This window comes from Cajanus cajan, chromosome 5 (genome assembly GCF_000230855.2).
Source record: "Cajanus cajan strain Asha chromosome 5, NIPB_CcT2T_4, whole genome shotgun sequence".
In the NCBI taxonomy this organism is placed as follows: Eukaryota; Viridiplantae; Streptophyta; class Magnoliopsida; order Fabales; family Fabaceae; genus Cajanus; species Cajanus cajan.
This window is the reverse complement of record NC_138521.1, coordinates 49,528,436-49,547,791: the sequence shown is the minus strand read 5'-3', so window position 1 is coordinate 49,547,791 and position 19,356 is coordinate 49,528,436. Positions and strand designations below refer to the sequence as shown.

General features: G+C 32.4%; 2 protein-coding genes across 2 annotated transcripts; both read left to right on the top strand.

The window, feature by feature from the left end:
* Positions 1-863: 863 nt before the first annotated feature.
* Positions 864-1,976, top strand: LOC145958048 (F-box/kelch-repeat protein At3g23880-like). The gene has a single exon (XM_083074502.1). It carries the CDS (start codon positions 864-866, stop codon positions 1,974-1,976), a length of 1,113 nt encoding a protein of 370 aa, XP_082930628.1.
* Positions 1,977-3,429: 1,453 nt separating this feature from the next.
* On the top strand, positions 3,430-4,557 carry LOC145958047 (F-box/kelch-repeat protein At3g06240-like). The gene has a single exon (XM_083074501.1). The coding sequence runs from the start codon at positions 3,430-3,432 to the stop codon at positions 4,555-4,557; it is 1,128 nt and encodes a 375-aa protein (XP_082930627.1).
* The last annotated feature ends 14,799 nt before the right edge of the window (positions 4,558-19,356 follow it).

Here is a 19,356-nt window from a genome sequence, read left to right as displayed (position 1 = left end):
TAGTAATTTAGTACTAAATATAAAATTAAGAAATATTAATAAAATAAATATTAAAAAGGGAAATGCTACTGTACCCATGAAAATTGAAGGGTTTTGGTACCTACAACTATGTGAACAAATAAATTTTAAAAATAAATTCTAAACAACATAAATTTTAAATTAAAAATTGTATAAGATGAATGAATAAAAAGATGAATTTAAAAAAAAGTGTTAAAAGATGAATTTTCATAACAAAATTTGTTTATGTGACAGAATTAAAAAATTAAAAACAAAAAGTTATAATAATACTAAAAAAATATTAAAATAATAAATAATAAATAATACAACTGAAAATTTTAATTTATATTATAAAATCAAAAAATTAACACAAAAAAAAACTAAAACATATTAACAAAATATTAATATTAAACTATTTAATTATAATACATACTACATTAATATAAAAGTTAAAAAATTATAAAAAAAATATAAAAATAAAAAAAAATAAAAAAATAAATGATTAAAAATATGAAATAAAAATAAAAACAAAAACAAGTAATTTATAATAAATAACTTTAAAAAGAAAAAAAAAAATAAAAAGACGACTGTTCCGGTACCCTTACATTCACAGTGGGTACAAGAGGTACAACTCCCCAGAAACCAAATGGCCCACAAAGCAAACGGCCCACAAACGAAACGGCGCGACTGATAGGTGATGGGAACCGTTGCAGCATACGAAATAAGTAGTCATGTACAAGTCAAGTCCCCATTGATGACTGTTAGTATCCAATGAGTTTATATATATATGTAGAAACCGAAAGCCATAAAATCAGAACATTTGTAGCATCAGGATACAACAATATACATACATATTTGAGAGTGAGATGGACTTATCTTCATTGCCATGTGAGTTAATATTGGAAATTATTGTTCGTTTGCCTGCCAAGTGTATTGCAAAATATAGATGCGTTTGTAAGAGTTGGCAGAGGTTATTGTCTGATCGGAACTTTTTGGAAGCAAATTATGCAGCAGTCGGTGCAGTAAGGAAGCCTTTATTCATTAATGAAATACTTCAACAGATATGTTTGGTTGATATCAGCAAACATCTAAATGATACTGGCATCGTGCGAACATTCAGAACAGATTTGCTTTGTCAGGAATTCAGATCCCATATCAAACCTGTTGGTGCATGCAAGGGTGTGGTGTTGGTTGAAGTTCTTTTTGGAGGTGAGTATAAGTTTTATGCTTGGAATCCCACAACAGGTTATTTGAGGAAATACAACAAGAGGCCACCGATTCAGTCAACTCCATTTGTGGATGAATATATTGTTAAGTTTTATGGTTTGGGGTATGCTCCAAATATAGGGCAGTATATTTACATTCAGATATCTAAAAACAAATATGATGGGATTGGCATAGTGGAAGGATATTCTTTGACAAATGATGAGTGGTTTACTATTCATACGAACATGGAATTATCATATACGGATACTGATGATACCATCAGGAATGGGTCCTTCGGTTTGTATTTTGGTGAACGTCTGCACTGGCTTGTGTTGTCCTATAATATTAACTCATATCAAGTTTTAGCATACAAATTGTGTGATGGTCAATTTGAGACTGTTGGCCTACCTGGTGATGTTGATTTGTCAAGAGTTGAACTATGTTCGTTAGTTATACTTGATGAATCTCTAACATTTTGTGGGATTTTTGAGAATGCTGAAATACCGTTTTATGTTGTAAAAATATGGGCAATGAAGCAATATGGTGGTCAACGGAGTTGGAGTCATAATGTAACATTGCATATGTGTGATTGGGCTTCGGGATACATCTTACCAGTATGTTCTACAGATTACGGTATTGTTTACATAAACAACACCAGTGGAATGATACTTAGGTGGAACAACATTTATCGGGTTGTTGAGCATCAGATGATTGAAGTTATAGAGATTTATCACCGCATGGCTATTTATGAGGAAAGCCTTCTTTGGGTTTAAGTTGTTTTTATCATTAATTATGTATAATGTGTTTGTATCAGTAATTATGTATAAGATGTTTGTATTAGTTTTTATTTTTAGGGTATTTGTATTAAGGATTATGTATAGGTTGTTACTTATATTTGTAATTTTATAGTAACTTTTGGATTTAGTATTGTTTTGTGATTTTTATAGAAAAAATGTTATTTATATTGTTATTCTCTAATGTTTTGTGATTATTATAGAAAAAATATGGATTTAGGTGTATCATGGCCGAAATTAGACTTCAATTCAACCTGAAATACAATTTGTGGTCTGTACTTTATGGTATGCTTTGCCGCCTCACCTACTGTGTCTTTGTTGTCGTCTACTCCATTTCCAAACAAGTGAAATTTGACGCATCATTTTCATCCTTATAATTAATGTTATACATTCGAGGCTGGTCTAAACACATGACACGTGGCTCGTGAAGCACATATTACTTTCTGTATTGTACACAGCACAGTAAAGCAACGTTGGAAAAAAATGACATTGATGAAAAATTAGCATAAGACGAGCAGTACAAAAAACAAAAGCATGCATGTCTAAAATTTAAAAATACTCATTCGATAAACAAAAAATATAAATTCAAACACAGACAATTGTTTGACATTTAGTGTAACAATGGATAAAGATCTGTCATAACATGTATGAATGGAGGCTTAAAAATTGTCATACAACTTGACTTAGTAACAAAAAAACAGGTAAAAAGGTTGTGTGGAGTGGTGAATGAAATTACAGTAATGGTTACCTTGTTTGTGGGAAGTAAGTAATCGGAAAATAAATACAAAAAAATCAAAAAACTTGACGAGTTGGACTAATATAGTATATATATTTACATTAAAGTATTTTAATTGATATTTAACTTTTTTGAAAAAAAGAGTTGGTTTTTTTACAAATTAAATGATTTACGAATGTTAAATTAAAATGTTTTGGCAATATATTATTTAAGAAAATGAGTTAATTCGAAGCGCGGCGTCTCGTGGTTATTGAAACCAAAAGACGGACAAACCAAAAGACGGAGAGGCACTAGTTAGAAACGAAAAGACGGAGACAGTTACAATGAGAAGTTATTCGATTTAAAAGTAATAGTAAAAATTACTTTTAAAAGATTTAAAATTTACAAAGACATAAATAAATGTAAGTATATTTGGAGGACATCCTTTGAATTGAATTCATATCAAGTTTAGTCAATAGAAAATTTAAATTTATTTTTCTTTCATATTATGTTTAATCAATTTTTTAAATGTCCATATTTAAAATATGTTTGTTTCTTATTTTGATTTTTATTTTGTAAGTTATAGATTTAAAATTTTAAAATTTTAAATATATATATAAGCAACCAGTGTTGGTGTTTTCCATTTTTGTTTCAGATTTGATGCTCGGCAGACGAAACCCCTGCTTCTGTTAGCCTTATCTATTCAAAATTCCCAGCATGGACCTTTCATCTTTCCCTTTTGACTTGGTTCTGGAAATCATTGTCCGGTTACCCTCCAAGTCAGTTGCTAAATTTAGATGTGTTAGTCGGCAGTGGTGTAGGCTTTTGTCTGATCCTATGTTCTTGCAAGCAAACTACATTTCTGGCGGTGTAATCAGGAAACCCATTTTCATAAATTCGCTTTATCGATTTCACAATTTGGGTGTATGTTCGATGGACATCACGAAACGTTTTGATGATATCGGCATTCAGCGGCGTATAAGGACAGACATGGTTGGAGAAGGTCTCATTTACGACCTGCAAGTATATGGAGTATGCAGGGGTCTGCTACTGGTGAAAGGGTTATTTCAAGGTAATATTTCTACCTATGTTTGGAACCCCACAACTGGAAATTTCCTCGGGGTTAACGAGAGGGCACTGACTGATTCAAGCCCAGTAGTAGACGGATATATTCGTAAGTTCTATGGTTTAGGGTTTGTTCCTATTGTAAAAGAGTATTTTTACATGGAGGTATATGATAACATATATGATGGCACAGGTATCATTGAGCGTTACTGTTTCATAAATGCTGAGTGGTCCAGCATTCATACGAATATATTGTGTAGGTATGTTGATCCTGATTTTACTGTATCAAATGGGTGGTTGGGTTTGTATTTTGGTGAAGCTTTATATTGGGTTGTTTTGTCTTATATTAGTCACTCGTTTGTTATTTTAGCATACCAATGTAGTAGTGGTGAAGCTGAAGAGATTGTTCTCCCCAGCGATTGTGATTTGGAAAGTATTGAAGTTTGTTCATTGGTTATACTACATGAACTTATGAGCTTTTGTGCAATATTTGACAATGTTGAAAGATCATCCTATTATGTTGTCAAAATATGGACAATGAAGGAAAATGGTGGTCTAGGTTACTGGAGTCAGTACGTAACATTGCACACGTCGCACTACGGTTCCGGATACATGTTACCGGTGTGTTCTACAGATTTTGGTGATGTTTACGTAAACAACACCAATGGAATGATGATTAGGAAGAATAACATTGATCGGATTCTTGAGCATAAGAATTTTGAAATTATTGAAGTTCCGCACTACATGTATATTTATGAAGAAACCCTTATGTGGTTATAGTTTCCTTATAATACATAGGTTATGTTTAAGGATGCATTAAGTTATGTTGTAATGTTTTAATTAATGGGTGTATTACTTTGTTTTGTATATTATTAAACATTAGTTGTCATTTGTTATGAGTTGAAGGTTTTGTATTGTAGTTATACCTTATAATTGCAGTCATTCAATGGCATAAATTAACCAACACTTTTGAACAAATGTATAGTTAAAGAATGAATGGTAAGTGGTAACAATGAAAAGCAACATACACAATTTCAATAATAAGTTATATGAAGATATGTAACACAATTTACAGAAAAATTAATTAAGACGGAATAAGTAAAATTATCAAATAAGTAATTAATACGTGGTATAAAATTAACCATTTATAAATATTGAAATGCGCATTGAAGGATACTTATGATGAAAATATTAACTATTTATATAAATTTAATAATTGAGAAAAAAAATTTATACGACTGAAATTACGTACATGCGTCCCATCAAAAATTGAAACATTTCAGAGGGTTTAAGTAATAAGTACCTATTCCGTAGTAGATCCACTGCCATGCGATTTTGTTGTAATCATAATAGTTGATAAGTGACACGCTCGACGCTCGAGGTTCATTGGTGATCATGACGCCTGCCAAACACTTAGCAAATACTACCTTACTTCTGTTACAACCATATGTATTGTTATAATATTAAATTAAAAAAATTTATATGCAAAAAAGTTTATGTTGGAAAATATTCATGATAGTATGTTTTTGATAATAATTTGTGATGAATGTTGTATTTATAAAATTGTTAATAATTTATATGATAATGTAAGAACAATTATAAAACCTTTAATTAGTATATACAATTCATATTACCTATTAGGGTTTGATGTTCAGGTGATAAGTAATGTGTAAAATATAAATGAACCGGGTGCCATGTCAAAGTTAACAAAGTTCAGTCCAAAAAGCAAAGGGTTAACATTGAAACACACATACACAAAATAAAAAAATAAAAAAAAAAAGATTAATAAAGTTAACACCAACAGTCCTTGTTACAAAGAGGAAATGGTGAATTCATGATGGACGACCTGAAATGTTAAAAAAATGTTAGATATTAGGGTCGCTTTTGAAATTGGTTGACATGAATAATTTATAAATCATATTGAATTGAAAATGGTTTGAAAAGAGGATTAGTAAAAGCTTACCGTAGGAATTCATAATTTGTGGTCAACGTACAGGTAAATCTTGTTTTCTCCAACAACTTTATCAAAGAACAGATAGTCACCTGTACCCAACTCCTCCTTCTTTACAAATTGATACCAACCAGGACCGAAAAAAATTTGATTTTTGTAACACAACAATGTCCACTTCATTTTTGTACCACTTGGAAGTACAACAATTTCAACAGTTTTAGGTCGATATTTGGCTCCAACAAACTCTTCCTTACGAATATTAGCGGGAATCGGCTAAAATATGATAACATAATAAAGTTATTAAATACAAATTTTTGTAAAAAATATTTAATTTATAAACGGTCATTTACAACTTACCAGAGCTCCTTTTATATGACTTCTTTTTATGAAGGTTTCCCAACCTACAGTTTTGTTGTTGTCCCAGAGTGTTTGATACAGTTCAACTTCCTCAGGTGGCATTGGAGCAGAAGGGATATAAGTAAAAAAAAAATGTTTTTGACCAATATAACGGAAATGCGCCTTACAAGTTCCATGGGGACAAAATTTGTCTATACGATCTGCGATTCCATTAACCATAAACATTCTTTGGTTTCCATTATACATCATTTCCTCAATGTCTGTATCTATTATTTCGTTATCCCTATCATGCACAAAGACTTTCCGATTGTTTTCATCGCGAAAAAGTTCGTTGAAATAGGTGGGGAGTATAATCCGCCTCTTCAAAATGCATATACATAATTAATTAAAAAATATTTGAAAACAATAATATAAATGTAACAACAGATAACAATAGTGATAATAATATTTACAAATACAAACCTGGACCTTCAGAAGTGTGAGACTAAATGATATATCATGCAAGTCCATTTTTGCCATGACTGGAGAAACATACAACACTGAAAGCCCAAAATATAGAAATTAATGTGGAAATGAAGGAAACAGTGTATATACAACTTTTTCCATAGTATAAATAGTATGTCTTTTATGATGAAAGTGTTTATGCAGATGAGTTGGTCTCCACAAATTGTACAGAACTGGGATCACATTTTCATAACATTGGAATGTGTGTTTACACTGCCCAATGCATGTGCTGTGATTGTATCAAAGATATGTCACAATATATTTAAAAATATTAATTGTTTGTCTAAATTTTACTAAATGTAATATGTATATATATATATTATATCAATATATAATATGTTAATTAATTAATTATTTATATTAACATTATGACTTACTACACTTTAACTTTATTAAATTGCAAAATAAAGTTAGTTAACTTTAAAGAGTTTGGTTTAAAAAATGTGGACAAAAATGTATACCAAATCAAAAATACTGGTGACGATTTAGTTAGATGGAAACCGAATGTTGAGAATAATTAGTACATGGTTGTAGTTACTTAAATATATTCACTCTGGACTCATTTTTGTAATTATTTATTTACAATATTAAATTGTTGAAAAAAATGATCAAAACATGAAGGGATATCTTTTTTTATTAGAGTTGTGGTACACCCTTCGAAAAGTATCTGAAACATCGGCCGAACTTTAAAAAAACAATATTTTTTTTTATAATTTAATTGTTAATTAAATATTGAATATAATAAATTATAATTAAAATTAATTTATTTAGGTATAGGCACGTAATTCCGAATACGTTTTCGGAGGTTGTCGAATTTTTCATAAAAAATGGAGGTCGATTCATGGTATATTATGTTATAAAATTAAATTTTTAATTTTATTATAAAATCATCATTTATTTAAATATTTGAAATTTTAAATTAATATTGTTATTTTCAGAGTCGTTCGAATTGTATGTTATAAATTTTTAACAAAATTTGTATATAAATTAATTATTTAATTTAATATATGTAATTTTAAAATAATATTGTAATTTTTGAATTCTTCGGAGGTTGCTTTTCGGAGGATCAAGAATTTTCGAAATAATGATCGACCGAATATAATTTAAATATTATCAATTTTAATAAATTCATTACAAAATAATTATTTTATAAAATATGTTATAATATATATTTTTTTTATATAATTCTGAACACCATTCGGTGGATTCAGTGGGAACCTGGACCATTTTTGTTTTTTTGTATTCAGACTGATGATGATGGCCAAGATATGACAATCGTCATGATGATACTCAGAATATCTCTGCGTCTGTATTGAGCCGTGTGTATGTCGTGTCACAGTTGCATCTACTGCCAAGTCGTACCCAATTTAAAATTTAAAATTTAAAATTTAAATTTAAATAAATTAGGTATAAATAAAAAACTTAAATAAATTACAATAATTAATAAGAATTCCATAATTTAGGTGGAAGTCGAACAGATAAATAAAGATAACAAAGACGAACACATTAATATGACTTTTATACCGTCAACGAGACAATTTGGCAATTTGTTCTTTTAACATGACAACCTCCATTTGCAATTCAAGTTTATCATCAATAACTTTTTGTAGATCCTTCTGAACTTGTAACATGGTATAGTAGTTAAAGTCCTTAATTTTTTTTCCTTTGACCGCTAACAATTCTTGTATCAACGACAACGCCACATCTTCCTTTGCCTCTTCATCATTTAAAGCAAATTTGCCTAAACACCCAATTGCCTTGTCAGGGACTGTAACAACCAACGATCCATAGAACCTTCGATATTCAACATGTTCAACATATTTAACCTCAGCTTTGGTGTACACAGGAAAACGAATATTAAGTATGCGACATATGTCGGTTAACATTTTCGTCATACTTTGCTGAATTACAAAATCATCCGGCGAAGTCTGTTCAAGAATGTCAGTTGATGTGGTTCCTGAAACTAACAAAGTGTATAAAATCATTACCAAGACACTCCAAATATAAACACATAAGTTGAACTATTAAAAACGTCACCTTCCGGTTTTCTAAAATTGTCACATTCAACGTTTGTTTGTGTTGGTATAGGCATAGAAGATGACTTCCTTTCAGAATGGCCACCACTGTTGCAGTATTCAATCCATGCTGATTCAGCCTCTTCGTATGTTGAATAAGACTTGTGCTTATTTCCTTTATAACCATTAACTTGTTGCTCGCATTCAACCCACGACAAATAAATTCCTGGTTGCCTACCTACAAAAACAACATATGCTTTGCGGGATGAATGTCGTTGGCTCATTGGTTGTTGTTTTTATGTTGAATATAGAAAATTCGATGAGGTTTTGTATTCCCGTGTAACTTCATCAGCCATTGTGAGCAAATTTATAATGTTTAGAATATATATATATATATATATATATATATGCTAATAGAGAATAAAATTAATAAGAGAGAGAAAATATTTTATTTTCATTTAAAATTAAATTAAATTATTATAATATGATGTTTTACTATCATAAAATTTTCTTAATAGGAAGACCAAATCAAAATTCTACTTCAGGACAATTTTTAAGTTCCTTGCAATTTATGATAGAAATTAAATGTCATTCTGATACAATGTCATGTATGAATATGAGATATTTAAAATTACATGTAATTTATTTTATTTTGTGAAAGAAATAACCATAACTAAAAAAATATACATATTTTATTTTCCATGAAAGTTGTCAATATAACAGGTATTACTCAATGTTGCATTTTCAAGTGTCTTAATATTGACAAAAATATGATTTAGAATTCATTTAAATGAATAAATGTTAAAATTATATTTTTATATCTATTAAATTGACAAATTAAAACTATTTTCAAAACCATATTATTACATGTCATTTTTTTGTAACTAATAGCATTGATGCGATGTCATCACTGAGAAAATAAAAACAAAATTACTTTTTGTTTGATGGACTAGTGAGTCTTAAGTCATTTGTTAATCCTCATGTAAGTCATAATCATGAACGGTGTACTAATCGTCATAATCACAGTCATGCTTCTTAATGCTGCCCTTATCGGGTTCGTTCAATTATTCTTCTACACGATGTGTCACTATACCCAACATTAAAGAAGATGACTTAAAATATAATACAACTTGCTTGCAAATGTGATTCATACTAGCTAGAATAGAGTGGGGATGAGTTTGGAATAAAGTGGAAGTTGAGAATTGATTGGGATGAGAAAAATGTAGATAGGGAGAATGGAAAAAAGATTGTACAAAGGAGGTAGAGATAATTTCTAAGAGGGAGAAGATAAAAATGGATAAAATTATGGATATATTGTCTAGTTATTATTTTATAAGAAAGTAATTATCAATAAGGGTAAAATCTGAAGTTATAGAACTTATAAGAAAATACTAACCTGGAAACTATGAATGGGAAAGCATAACATCAAAGGTACTAATGGCCTTCATCGATCAAAACACAATATGGAACCCAGTTAGAAGAATCATGTGCAACCCAGTTAGATACAATAATTGTGTGATTTGGTGATAGCGTTGAATGAAAATTTTGGTGAGATAAATAAAATACTATCTTACAAATCGTTGGATTGGGACTCATAATAGAGTAATAATGGATTTGGTTTATAATTTTTTAAAAAATTAAATACTTAACGACGGCTATTTGTGTGATTATTATTTTGAAAAAAAGTAACCACCGTAAAGAAAGTTACCACCAACATCAATAATAACTAGAGGGGTAGAGGCACGAAGTGCCTCTAATAATTATTCACTAATAAAATATTAGAAAATTGTGTATAAATATTTAAAAAAAATTAAAGATTTTTTTTACATCTAAGAGTATAATGGTCTATTAAAAAATGGAAACCAAAAAGCAGTTACATCTCCTGTATCCCTTTTATAATAGTTATAGGGGTATAATGGTCCAGTAAAAAGTGGAAACCAAAAAGCGGTTACAAATTTAAGATATCTCTATTTTCGAAATTCATTTTTTTCCTTTTAAATTATAAAAATTAATTTTTAAACTTATTATCTTCATACATTTAAAATTTTTAAATTTATAATCATATTTGATTAAAATTTTGAATTTAAAATATGCATAATTTTGAATTTTGAATTTTATTTAATTTTTAATAGTTTTAAAATTACAAAAAATAATTTTTTAAAACTTATAAATATTTGGTCTCCACTTTCTTTTATCCAATTTTACCCCTTATTATTATTGATGTTGATGGTTACTTTCTTTCAAAATAATAACCGTAAGGTGGTTACTTTCTTTCAAAATAATAACCATACGGTGGTTACTTTCTATCAAAATAATAATCACACAAATAGTCGTCGTTAAGTATGTTATTTTTAAAAAAATTATAAACCAAATCCATTATGACTCTATTATAATTCCCAATCCAACGTTTTGTAACATAGTGTTTTTTTTCTCTCACCAAAATTTTCATTCAACGCTATCACCAAATCACAGAATTATCGTATCTAACTGGGTTGCACATGATTCTTCTGACAACATCACTCCCTATACTTTCAAGCAAGAAATAAAACATATTTCTTGTCCTAAAAAAAGTCAAAACACATTGTTGAAATTGACTTACCCGCTTGAATCCTGGTTCCATGACTCATTGCCAATGATATACATCAATGTCTTCCATATTGTGTTTTGATCGATGAAGGCCATTAGTACCTTTGATCTTATGCTTTCCCATTCATAGTTTCTAGGTTAGTATTCTCTTATAACTTCTATCTATAACTTATATAACTTAAGATTTGACCCTTATTGATGATTACTTTCTTTTAAAATAATAGCTACACAATATTCCTATAATTTTATCGATTTTTATCTTCTCGCTCTTAGAAATTTTCTCTACCTCCTTTGTACAATTTTTTTCGATTCTCCCTCTCTACATTTTTGTCATCCCAATGAATTCTCATGTTCCGCTTTATTCCAAACTCATCCCCATTCTGTCCTGGTATGAATGACATTTGCAAGCAAGTTGTATTATATTTTAAGTCATCTTCTTTAATGTTGGATATAGTGACACATGGTGTAAAAGAATAATACTCTGACCCCAATAAAGACACCATTAAGAACAATGATTGTGGTTATGACAATTAGTACACCCTTGATGATCATGACTTACATGAGGATGAAGAAATGACTTAAGACTCACAAGTCCATCAAACAAAAATATGTTTTATTTTTTTTTACATCATCTACAATTACATATGGTAAAAATTAGAATAAAAGGAGTGTAATTTTATTTTTCTTTTCTCAATGATGACATCGCATCAATGCTATTAGTTACACAAAAATGACATGTAACATGTCTACAAGTTATTCGATTTCAAACTTTTAAAATTTACAAAGAATTAAATAAATTTAACTATATTTGGAGGACATCCTTTGCATTGAATTCATTTCAAGTTTAGTCAATAGTAAATTTAAATGTATTTTTCTTTCATTTTATGTTTAATCAATTTTTTAAATGTCCATATTTAAAATATGTTTGTTTCTTATTTTGATTTTTATTTTATAAGTTATAGATTTAATATTATAAAATTTTATTTGAAAACTTATTATTTTAATATATTTAAAAACTTAAATATATTTATAAATATCTAATATAATTTTAGTAGATATTATATATTAAAAAATGTTACAATTCAACCATGAAACATAAAATTTGATTTATGTTACCCAAATAATATATCACTATGTTTGATTGAACTTAAATGTGTATCTTAAATTTATTCTATTTTTTTCAATCAAATTGGGTTTACCTATTATATTGACAACTTTCATGCAAAATAAAATATCTGTATTTTTTAGGTTATGGTTATTTCTTTCATAAAATAAGATAAATTACATGAAATTTTAAATATCTCATATTGATACATGACATTGTATTATTTATTTTTGTATCTTTTTAAAGTCAAATAAATTATGGATGATGGGGTAAAATTGGATAAAAGAAAGTGGAGACCAAATATTTATAAGTTTTAATTTTTTTTAATTTAAAAACTATTAAGAATTAAATAATATTCAAAATTCTAAATTAGGCATATTTTAAATTTTAATTTTTAATAAAATATGATTATATATTTAAAATTTTAAATCTATTAAGATAATATGTTTTTCCGTGTATTCATTATGTTATTTAATGCAAAGGTTGTTGTGTTTTCCCATGTTTAAAGCGTATGTCTTACAATTACCCTTCTGTTTAACATTTAGTTTTAGTTGGTACTTGCTACGAACTCCGACTTAAAACATGGTTCAGGCTGTACCTCCAAGTTTTCAGATTCACCTTCATAATGGACAGGCAACGATGATACTGATTCTATTTTGCTTCAATTTGGTTGGTGAATATAATACATGATTATATTAATGGTTATAACTAATTGTGTTTATGTGCAGCATAAAGTGAAGATTCCAACATTTTTCTGCAAAAATTGGGGAAGTTTTTTGAAACAACAAGTCATGTTGGAGACAAATGGACGAAACGTGTTTGCTGTTGATATTCAGATTCAACACAGAAATGGCATGACCGATATGTATTTTGCAGATGGAATACACAATGTCATTAATTCTCTGCAAATGTGTGTGTCTAAATTGGCAAAGTTTGCATTTGACGGTTATGTCAAGTTTAACGTTGAAATCACTGATCCAACGACTATTACAAGTTGTATGCCATCAACTATGACTCAAAAATTAATTGTTTCTTGGGAAGTAAAGTTAACGAAAAGTATGGCACGGGGACGACGACCTTTGGTCTGTATATGTAATTCATTTTTGTTTCTTTACAGTTCGACTTTGTCCATGTTTAATTAAAATTAATGTTTTTGAATTAAGGGTATTCCAAAACACATTTGTGCCACGCAATTTGTTGGACCAAACCAGGACGTTGCAGTCTTCTATCCAGACGGAACACAACGTAGCTGGAAAATTTTATGGTACCCTAATGAACTCAAGTTCGGGAGTGGATGGTATCAGTTTTGCCGACATTTTCAGTTAGGTGGAAACGATGTTGTTAGATTTCACAAGGTCATCGATAAACAAGTTATTTACGTGTGTCTGAAAAAAGTTTAAGTCAGGTAATTGTTAATATATTTTTAATAATTTGCTATCCATTACATAATTAAAATTAAAATTTATAATTACTTATACAAATATTTAATTATTACTTGCAGATTAGACGGTGTTAAAGAAATGGGTCAACGAAATGGATGAAAAGTTTTGGTCTCCTGCCAAATGCTCCACTTTGAGTTCATCCTCAACATTATAAGTAGGGTTTTTTTTGTCAACAATACTGTTGTTCGACGACTTATGTAATGTTTTGTATTTTCCAAGTTGACCACTCACATTGCCTTATTTAATTATTTATATGTTCAACATTTACTAATATGTTAATTATAAATATTCATTATTTGACGTTACAAAAATATTTTGTAAAAAAATTTATGGTCAAAATTTTTTGTTAATGAAATTCTAATGTAAAATAACTTAAATATAACAAAATTTATAATTATAAACCTTTCCGTTTGGTTTTTCAATTACTACATCACACTTTATGGTTAGCCTTAATTTAACAAATTACTGCCATAAAATACTGATTTTGATATTAATGATTGAATATTATAATACTATATTCATCATACAAGCTGAACTATTTAAAATTTTGCTCATCACACATCCTGCTAAACACACTCCGAATCATATAAATTCATATTAAAATCCTTAATTTGTGTTAAGTAACATATTGTCACTATGTTATAAAAACAAATTAAAATTGTGAATCCTCCGAAATCCATTGGAAATGTTTAAAAGCAATATTTAAGTATAAATTAATATATGTCTAATGTCTATGACAATCGTCATTATTACAAGTCGGCTTAACAGTACTATACACACCGGAAATTGGAAACTTGGATTTCGAACAATGATGACAACTACTGTAAACCCTGCAAGCTACAAACCCTAAACCACCTACTGACAACTAAGAACAACCATCAACTTACGTCCAATCAACACCAGTATTAAATACATCTACCTGTTTACATAACATTTTTTTTTTCTCTTAATAAAATGTAATAAAAAACCCTACAAAACCTATACAGCAAACTACCATTGTTTAACAAATATCAATTCATCCCTTACCTTGCGTTGCACCACCATGGTCCTCCAAAAATTTTGACAGTTGACATTTTAGTACATTTCATTGTATGAATAACAAATAACAAATATCAACATCGTTACAAATTTTGTACAACATTTTTTTCAATATTTTCATGAATTAAAAATAAATCAAAAAAATGTTATTTAAGTCCGTCATATTTGGACAGTATCCGTTTTTTCCGTTTTGGGTCAAAAAAATATCCAACATTTTCACCAAGATGGTATCTCATGGAAAGAAAAGGAAAGCGCCGGCCAAGACTTCACCGCCACCGACGAGGAGGACATACACTCGGAACAAGAAGGCAGCCAAGGTGAAACAAGTGATCGAGATATCTTCTAGGTTTGATATGTTACAATTCATTATTTTGTTGTTTTATAATAGGTAACTTTATTTTTGTTCAAACTATTTGTGCATTCAGATAATGACTTAATGTTTGTTATCATATTACATCAGCTACATGGAGAGTATTCCTCATCCTTCTATCAACGATGAAAACATGGATAGAAAGCATGGCTTGGTATCATTAATAAAGCTTCACATGAAACTCAATGACCGTAATGTATGTTTCGGAATTTCAGTTTTAATGCTTGCTATATTCCATTTCATTTCTTATAGGATGCTTTGGAGGACAAAGTGGCCCGTTTAGAGTCATCAATCGAAATGATTATTAAAGGTTTGGAGAACTTAACTAATTTGGTTAGTAGTCAAACTTCACTGATGACTCCTTCAAATTCACCATGTACTCTTTCAACAATAAACAAACACACAAATAGTGAGGAACGTGTGGCACAGTTTGTTTCGCCTGATCATGTTTCCGACTGTCGCCACCGGTCCGAAACGGGCTTTCGGCATTCGCGAAGGATGGTTGGACTCTTTTGTTTGTTTAAAAATATGGATTGCTAGAATGACTTATTCTCAAACTGAGACCTCGTCAAACGAGCAATTTTATTAAAAGGCTCACCAATCCATGTTAATCCCAAGCGGGACCCTCCATGGATTAGCGGTTTTCATAAAAAGGAAGGGTTCATGGAGTCGCCACCAATGTTTTACTCAAAACATTGAAAAAAGAAGTTTAAGGCAATCGATTCAAAAATCGACTTCGGCCATTACAACCAGAGTCGGGTAAGGGAGTCGGTTACGCGTGGGGAAGGTGTTAGCACCCCACAGCGCCCCTTTCGGGTTCCCTATGACAGATTATTTAAAAATAATAGTGCGAAATTACTAAATTACCCCTATTTATTCTAAGCAATTATAAATTAACTATCTACATGATGACAGTTTAAATATGTACACACAGAAAGCGGTAAAAGAAGGGACTTTAAAGAGATAAACCTTTGAAGCGTGCTTTCTTATATATCTTGACAGAAATTGGGAAGCGTTTTGGCGTTCCCTCCCTCTACAAGACCGCTCGCTCCCTCCTATAAAATTTTAACTATGGAAATCCGGAGGATTTCCCTTCGACTAGGTTCGAATCTCCAAGCTAAATGCTCGGAATTCCAGAACTTCGTCGGATCGACTCCCAGAGAGATTTCTAGGGCAGAACACTGCTCAAAAACCCCAGAATACTCAAGGAGGGAGTCAAAACTGTGTGGAAAAGTGTAGAATGACGTCCAATTGACGTCATATTTATAGGGATGAGGCTCAATACGGCCTCTGGGGGTCAATACGGTCTGTATTGAAGTTTTGAACTACAATACGGCCGTATTGAATTCAATACGGCCGTATTGAAGTTCAAAAAACCTCAATACGGCCGTATTGAAGTTCAGTGCGGCCGTATTGAAGTTCAGTGCAGCCGTATTGAATTCAATGCAGCCGTATTGAAGTTCAGAAACTTCAATACGGCCGTATTGAGTTCAGTGCGGCCGTATTGAAGTTCAAAATGTTCAATACGGCCGTACTGAACCTCTGGGAGGCCGTATTGGGCTTCATTCCTCCCACTTTTCTTATTTTAGCTATCCTAAGACCTCTAGACCTATAGAGAACCCTCCTTGGGCCTTCTGGAAGTCCTTCTGGCTGATCTTCCTTCAGTCTTCGAGAGTCTTCAAGCTTTATTTTCGACCCGGACAATTTTAGGGGTCTACAGCTGCCCCCCCTTTACTTAGTCGGACGGCCTTTTGGTGTACCGGCTGACAAGTAAAGGAGTTGACCCAATTGTCCGGGTGATGTGCCAACCTTCTGACTTGTAGCGTCTTCCGGTGGAAAATTGTTGAGTAGCCTCTCCAGGTTGTTTGCATACCTCGGCGCTTCTGACAACCTCGGTAGCTAAGTTTACCCTCTCCAGGGTCAACTTCACTCGACGCCCGAGCCGGAAGTTGAACACCAACGTGCCTCTGACGACGCTGATGGTTGAGTACTGTCTCTCCAGACCTTGAGTACCGTCTCTCCAGACTTTGAGTACTGTCTCTCCAGACTTTGTTTGAGTACCGTCTCTCCAGACTTTGTTTGAGTACCGTCTCTCCAGACTTTGTTTGAGTACCGTCTCTCCAGACTTTCTTTGAGTACCGTCTCTCCAGACTTTGTTTGAGTACCGTCTCTCCAGACTTTGAGTACCGTCTCTCCAGACTTTGTTTGAGTACCGTCTCTCCAGACTTTCTTTGAGTACCGTCTCTCCAGACTTTGCTTTGTCTCTGACGACCTAGGCAACTGAGTTTGCCCTCTCCAGGGTCTGCGTCCGTGTCTTCTGATCACTTCGGCAATGCGAGTTTACCCTCTCTAGGGATCTGAGATGATTTTTTGTCTCCACAGTCCACTATGCTGCTTCGACGTTTTTCTGATTTTGTGCCACTGAGGGCTGGATAACGCAGGGATCCGTCTAGGGGATGTGCAGTCATTCATAGGTTTTTTGTGCCCCAACTTGCATTGCTTAGTTGGTACCCATGGGAGATTTCTGACTCCTTGGGGTGTAGACACAGATGCTCTTCTTGAATTGAGCGATGCCTTATGTTTGGCTGACGTCCTTTGACGTTGGTGGAGTATCCCGGTTATCTTTATTCGGGTATTGTCGCCACCGGCCCAAACGGGCCTCGGCGGTCGCGAAGACGGTCGAGCTCGCTTTTATTTTAGTTTTGAAAATGTATTGGATTATTAGAACGACTTGTTCTCAAACTGAGACCTTGTCGATCTTATCCAATTTATTTATTAAAAGTCTCACCAATCCATATTAATCCCAAGCGGGACCCTCCATGGATTAGTGGTTTTCGCAAAAGGAGGGTTCGTGGAGTCGCCACCAATGTTTTACTCAAAACATTGGAAAAAGGGATAAGGCAATTGATTTTATAAATCAACTTTGGCCATTACAACCAGAGTCGGGTAAGGGAGTCGGTTACGCGTGGGGAAGGTGTTAGCACCCCACAGCGCCCCTTTCGGGTTCCCTATGACAGATTATTTCTAAAATAATAGCGTAAAATTACTAAATTACCCCTATTTATTATAAGCGATTATAAATTAACTATCTACATGATGACAGTTTAAATATGCACACAGAAAGCAGTAAAAGGAAGGATTTAAGAAGAAACCTCTTGAAGCGTGCTTTTATATATTTCGTAAAACTGGGAAGCTTTTTGGCGTTCCCTCGCTCTACAAGCTCGCTCGCTCCTTCCTAAAAACTTTTAACTACGGAAATCCGGAGGATTTCCCTTCGACTAGGTTCGAATCTCCAAGCTAAGTGCTCGGAATTCCAGAACTTCGTCGGATCGACTCCCAGAGAGATTTCTAGGGCAGAACACTGCTCAAAAACCCCAGAATACTCAAGGAGGGAGTCAAAACTCAGTGTGAAAGTGTGGAATGACGTCCAATTGACGTCATATTTATAGGGAACAGGCCCAATACGGGCTACAGAATCAATACGGCTGTATTGAAGCTTCAATACGGCCGTATTGATTTCAGTACGGCCGTATTGAAGTTTCAGAAACTTCAATACGCCGTATTGAGTTCACTGCGGCCGTATTGAAGCTTCAATACGGCCGTATTAAGTTCAGTACGGCCGTATTGGGCTTCATTCCCTCCACTTCCTTATTTTGAGCTATTCTAAGACCTCTAGACCTACAGAGAACCCTCCTAGGGCCTTCCAGGAGTCCTTCTGGCTGATCTTCCTTCAGTCTTCGAGAGTCTTCAAGCTTTATTTCCGACCCGGACAATTTTAGGGGTCTACAGCTGCCCCCCCTTTACTTAGTCAAACGGTCTTTTTGGTGTATCGATTGACAAGTAAAGGAGTTGACCCAATTGTCCGGGTAATACGCCAACCTTCTGACTTGTAGTGTCTTCCGGTGGAAAATTGTTGAGTAGCCTCTCCAGGTTGAGTATTAGTCGTCGCCTCTCCAGGCTCATGCATACCTCGGTGCTCTCGACAACTGGGTAGCTGAGTACTGCCTCTCCAGGCCTGTGCATACCTCGGTGCTCTCGACAACTGGGCAGCTGAGTATTGCCTCTCAGGCTTGTGTATACCTCGGTGCTCTCGACAACTGGGTATCTGAGTATTGCCTCTCAGGCTTGTGCATACCTCGGTGCTCTCGACAACTGGGTAGCTGGGTATTGCCTCTCAGGCTTATGCATACCTCGGTGCTCTCGACAACTGG

Excerpts from the sequence above, each read along its gene's own strand:
- LOC145958048 (XM_083074502.1), top strand. The coding sequence starts at position 864 with ATGGACTTATCTTCATTGCCATGTGAGTTAATATTGGAAATTATTGTT.
- LOC145958047 (XM_083074501.1), top strand. The coding sequence starts at position 3,430 with ATGGACCTTTCATCTTTCCCTTTTGACTTGGTTCTGGAAATCATTGTC.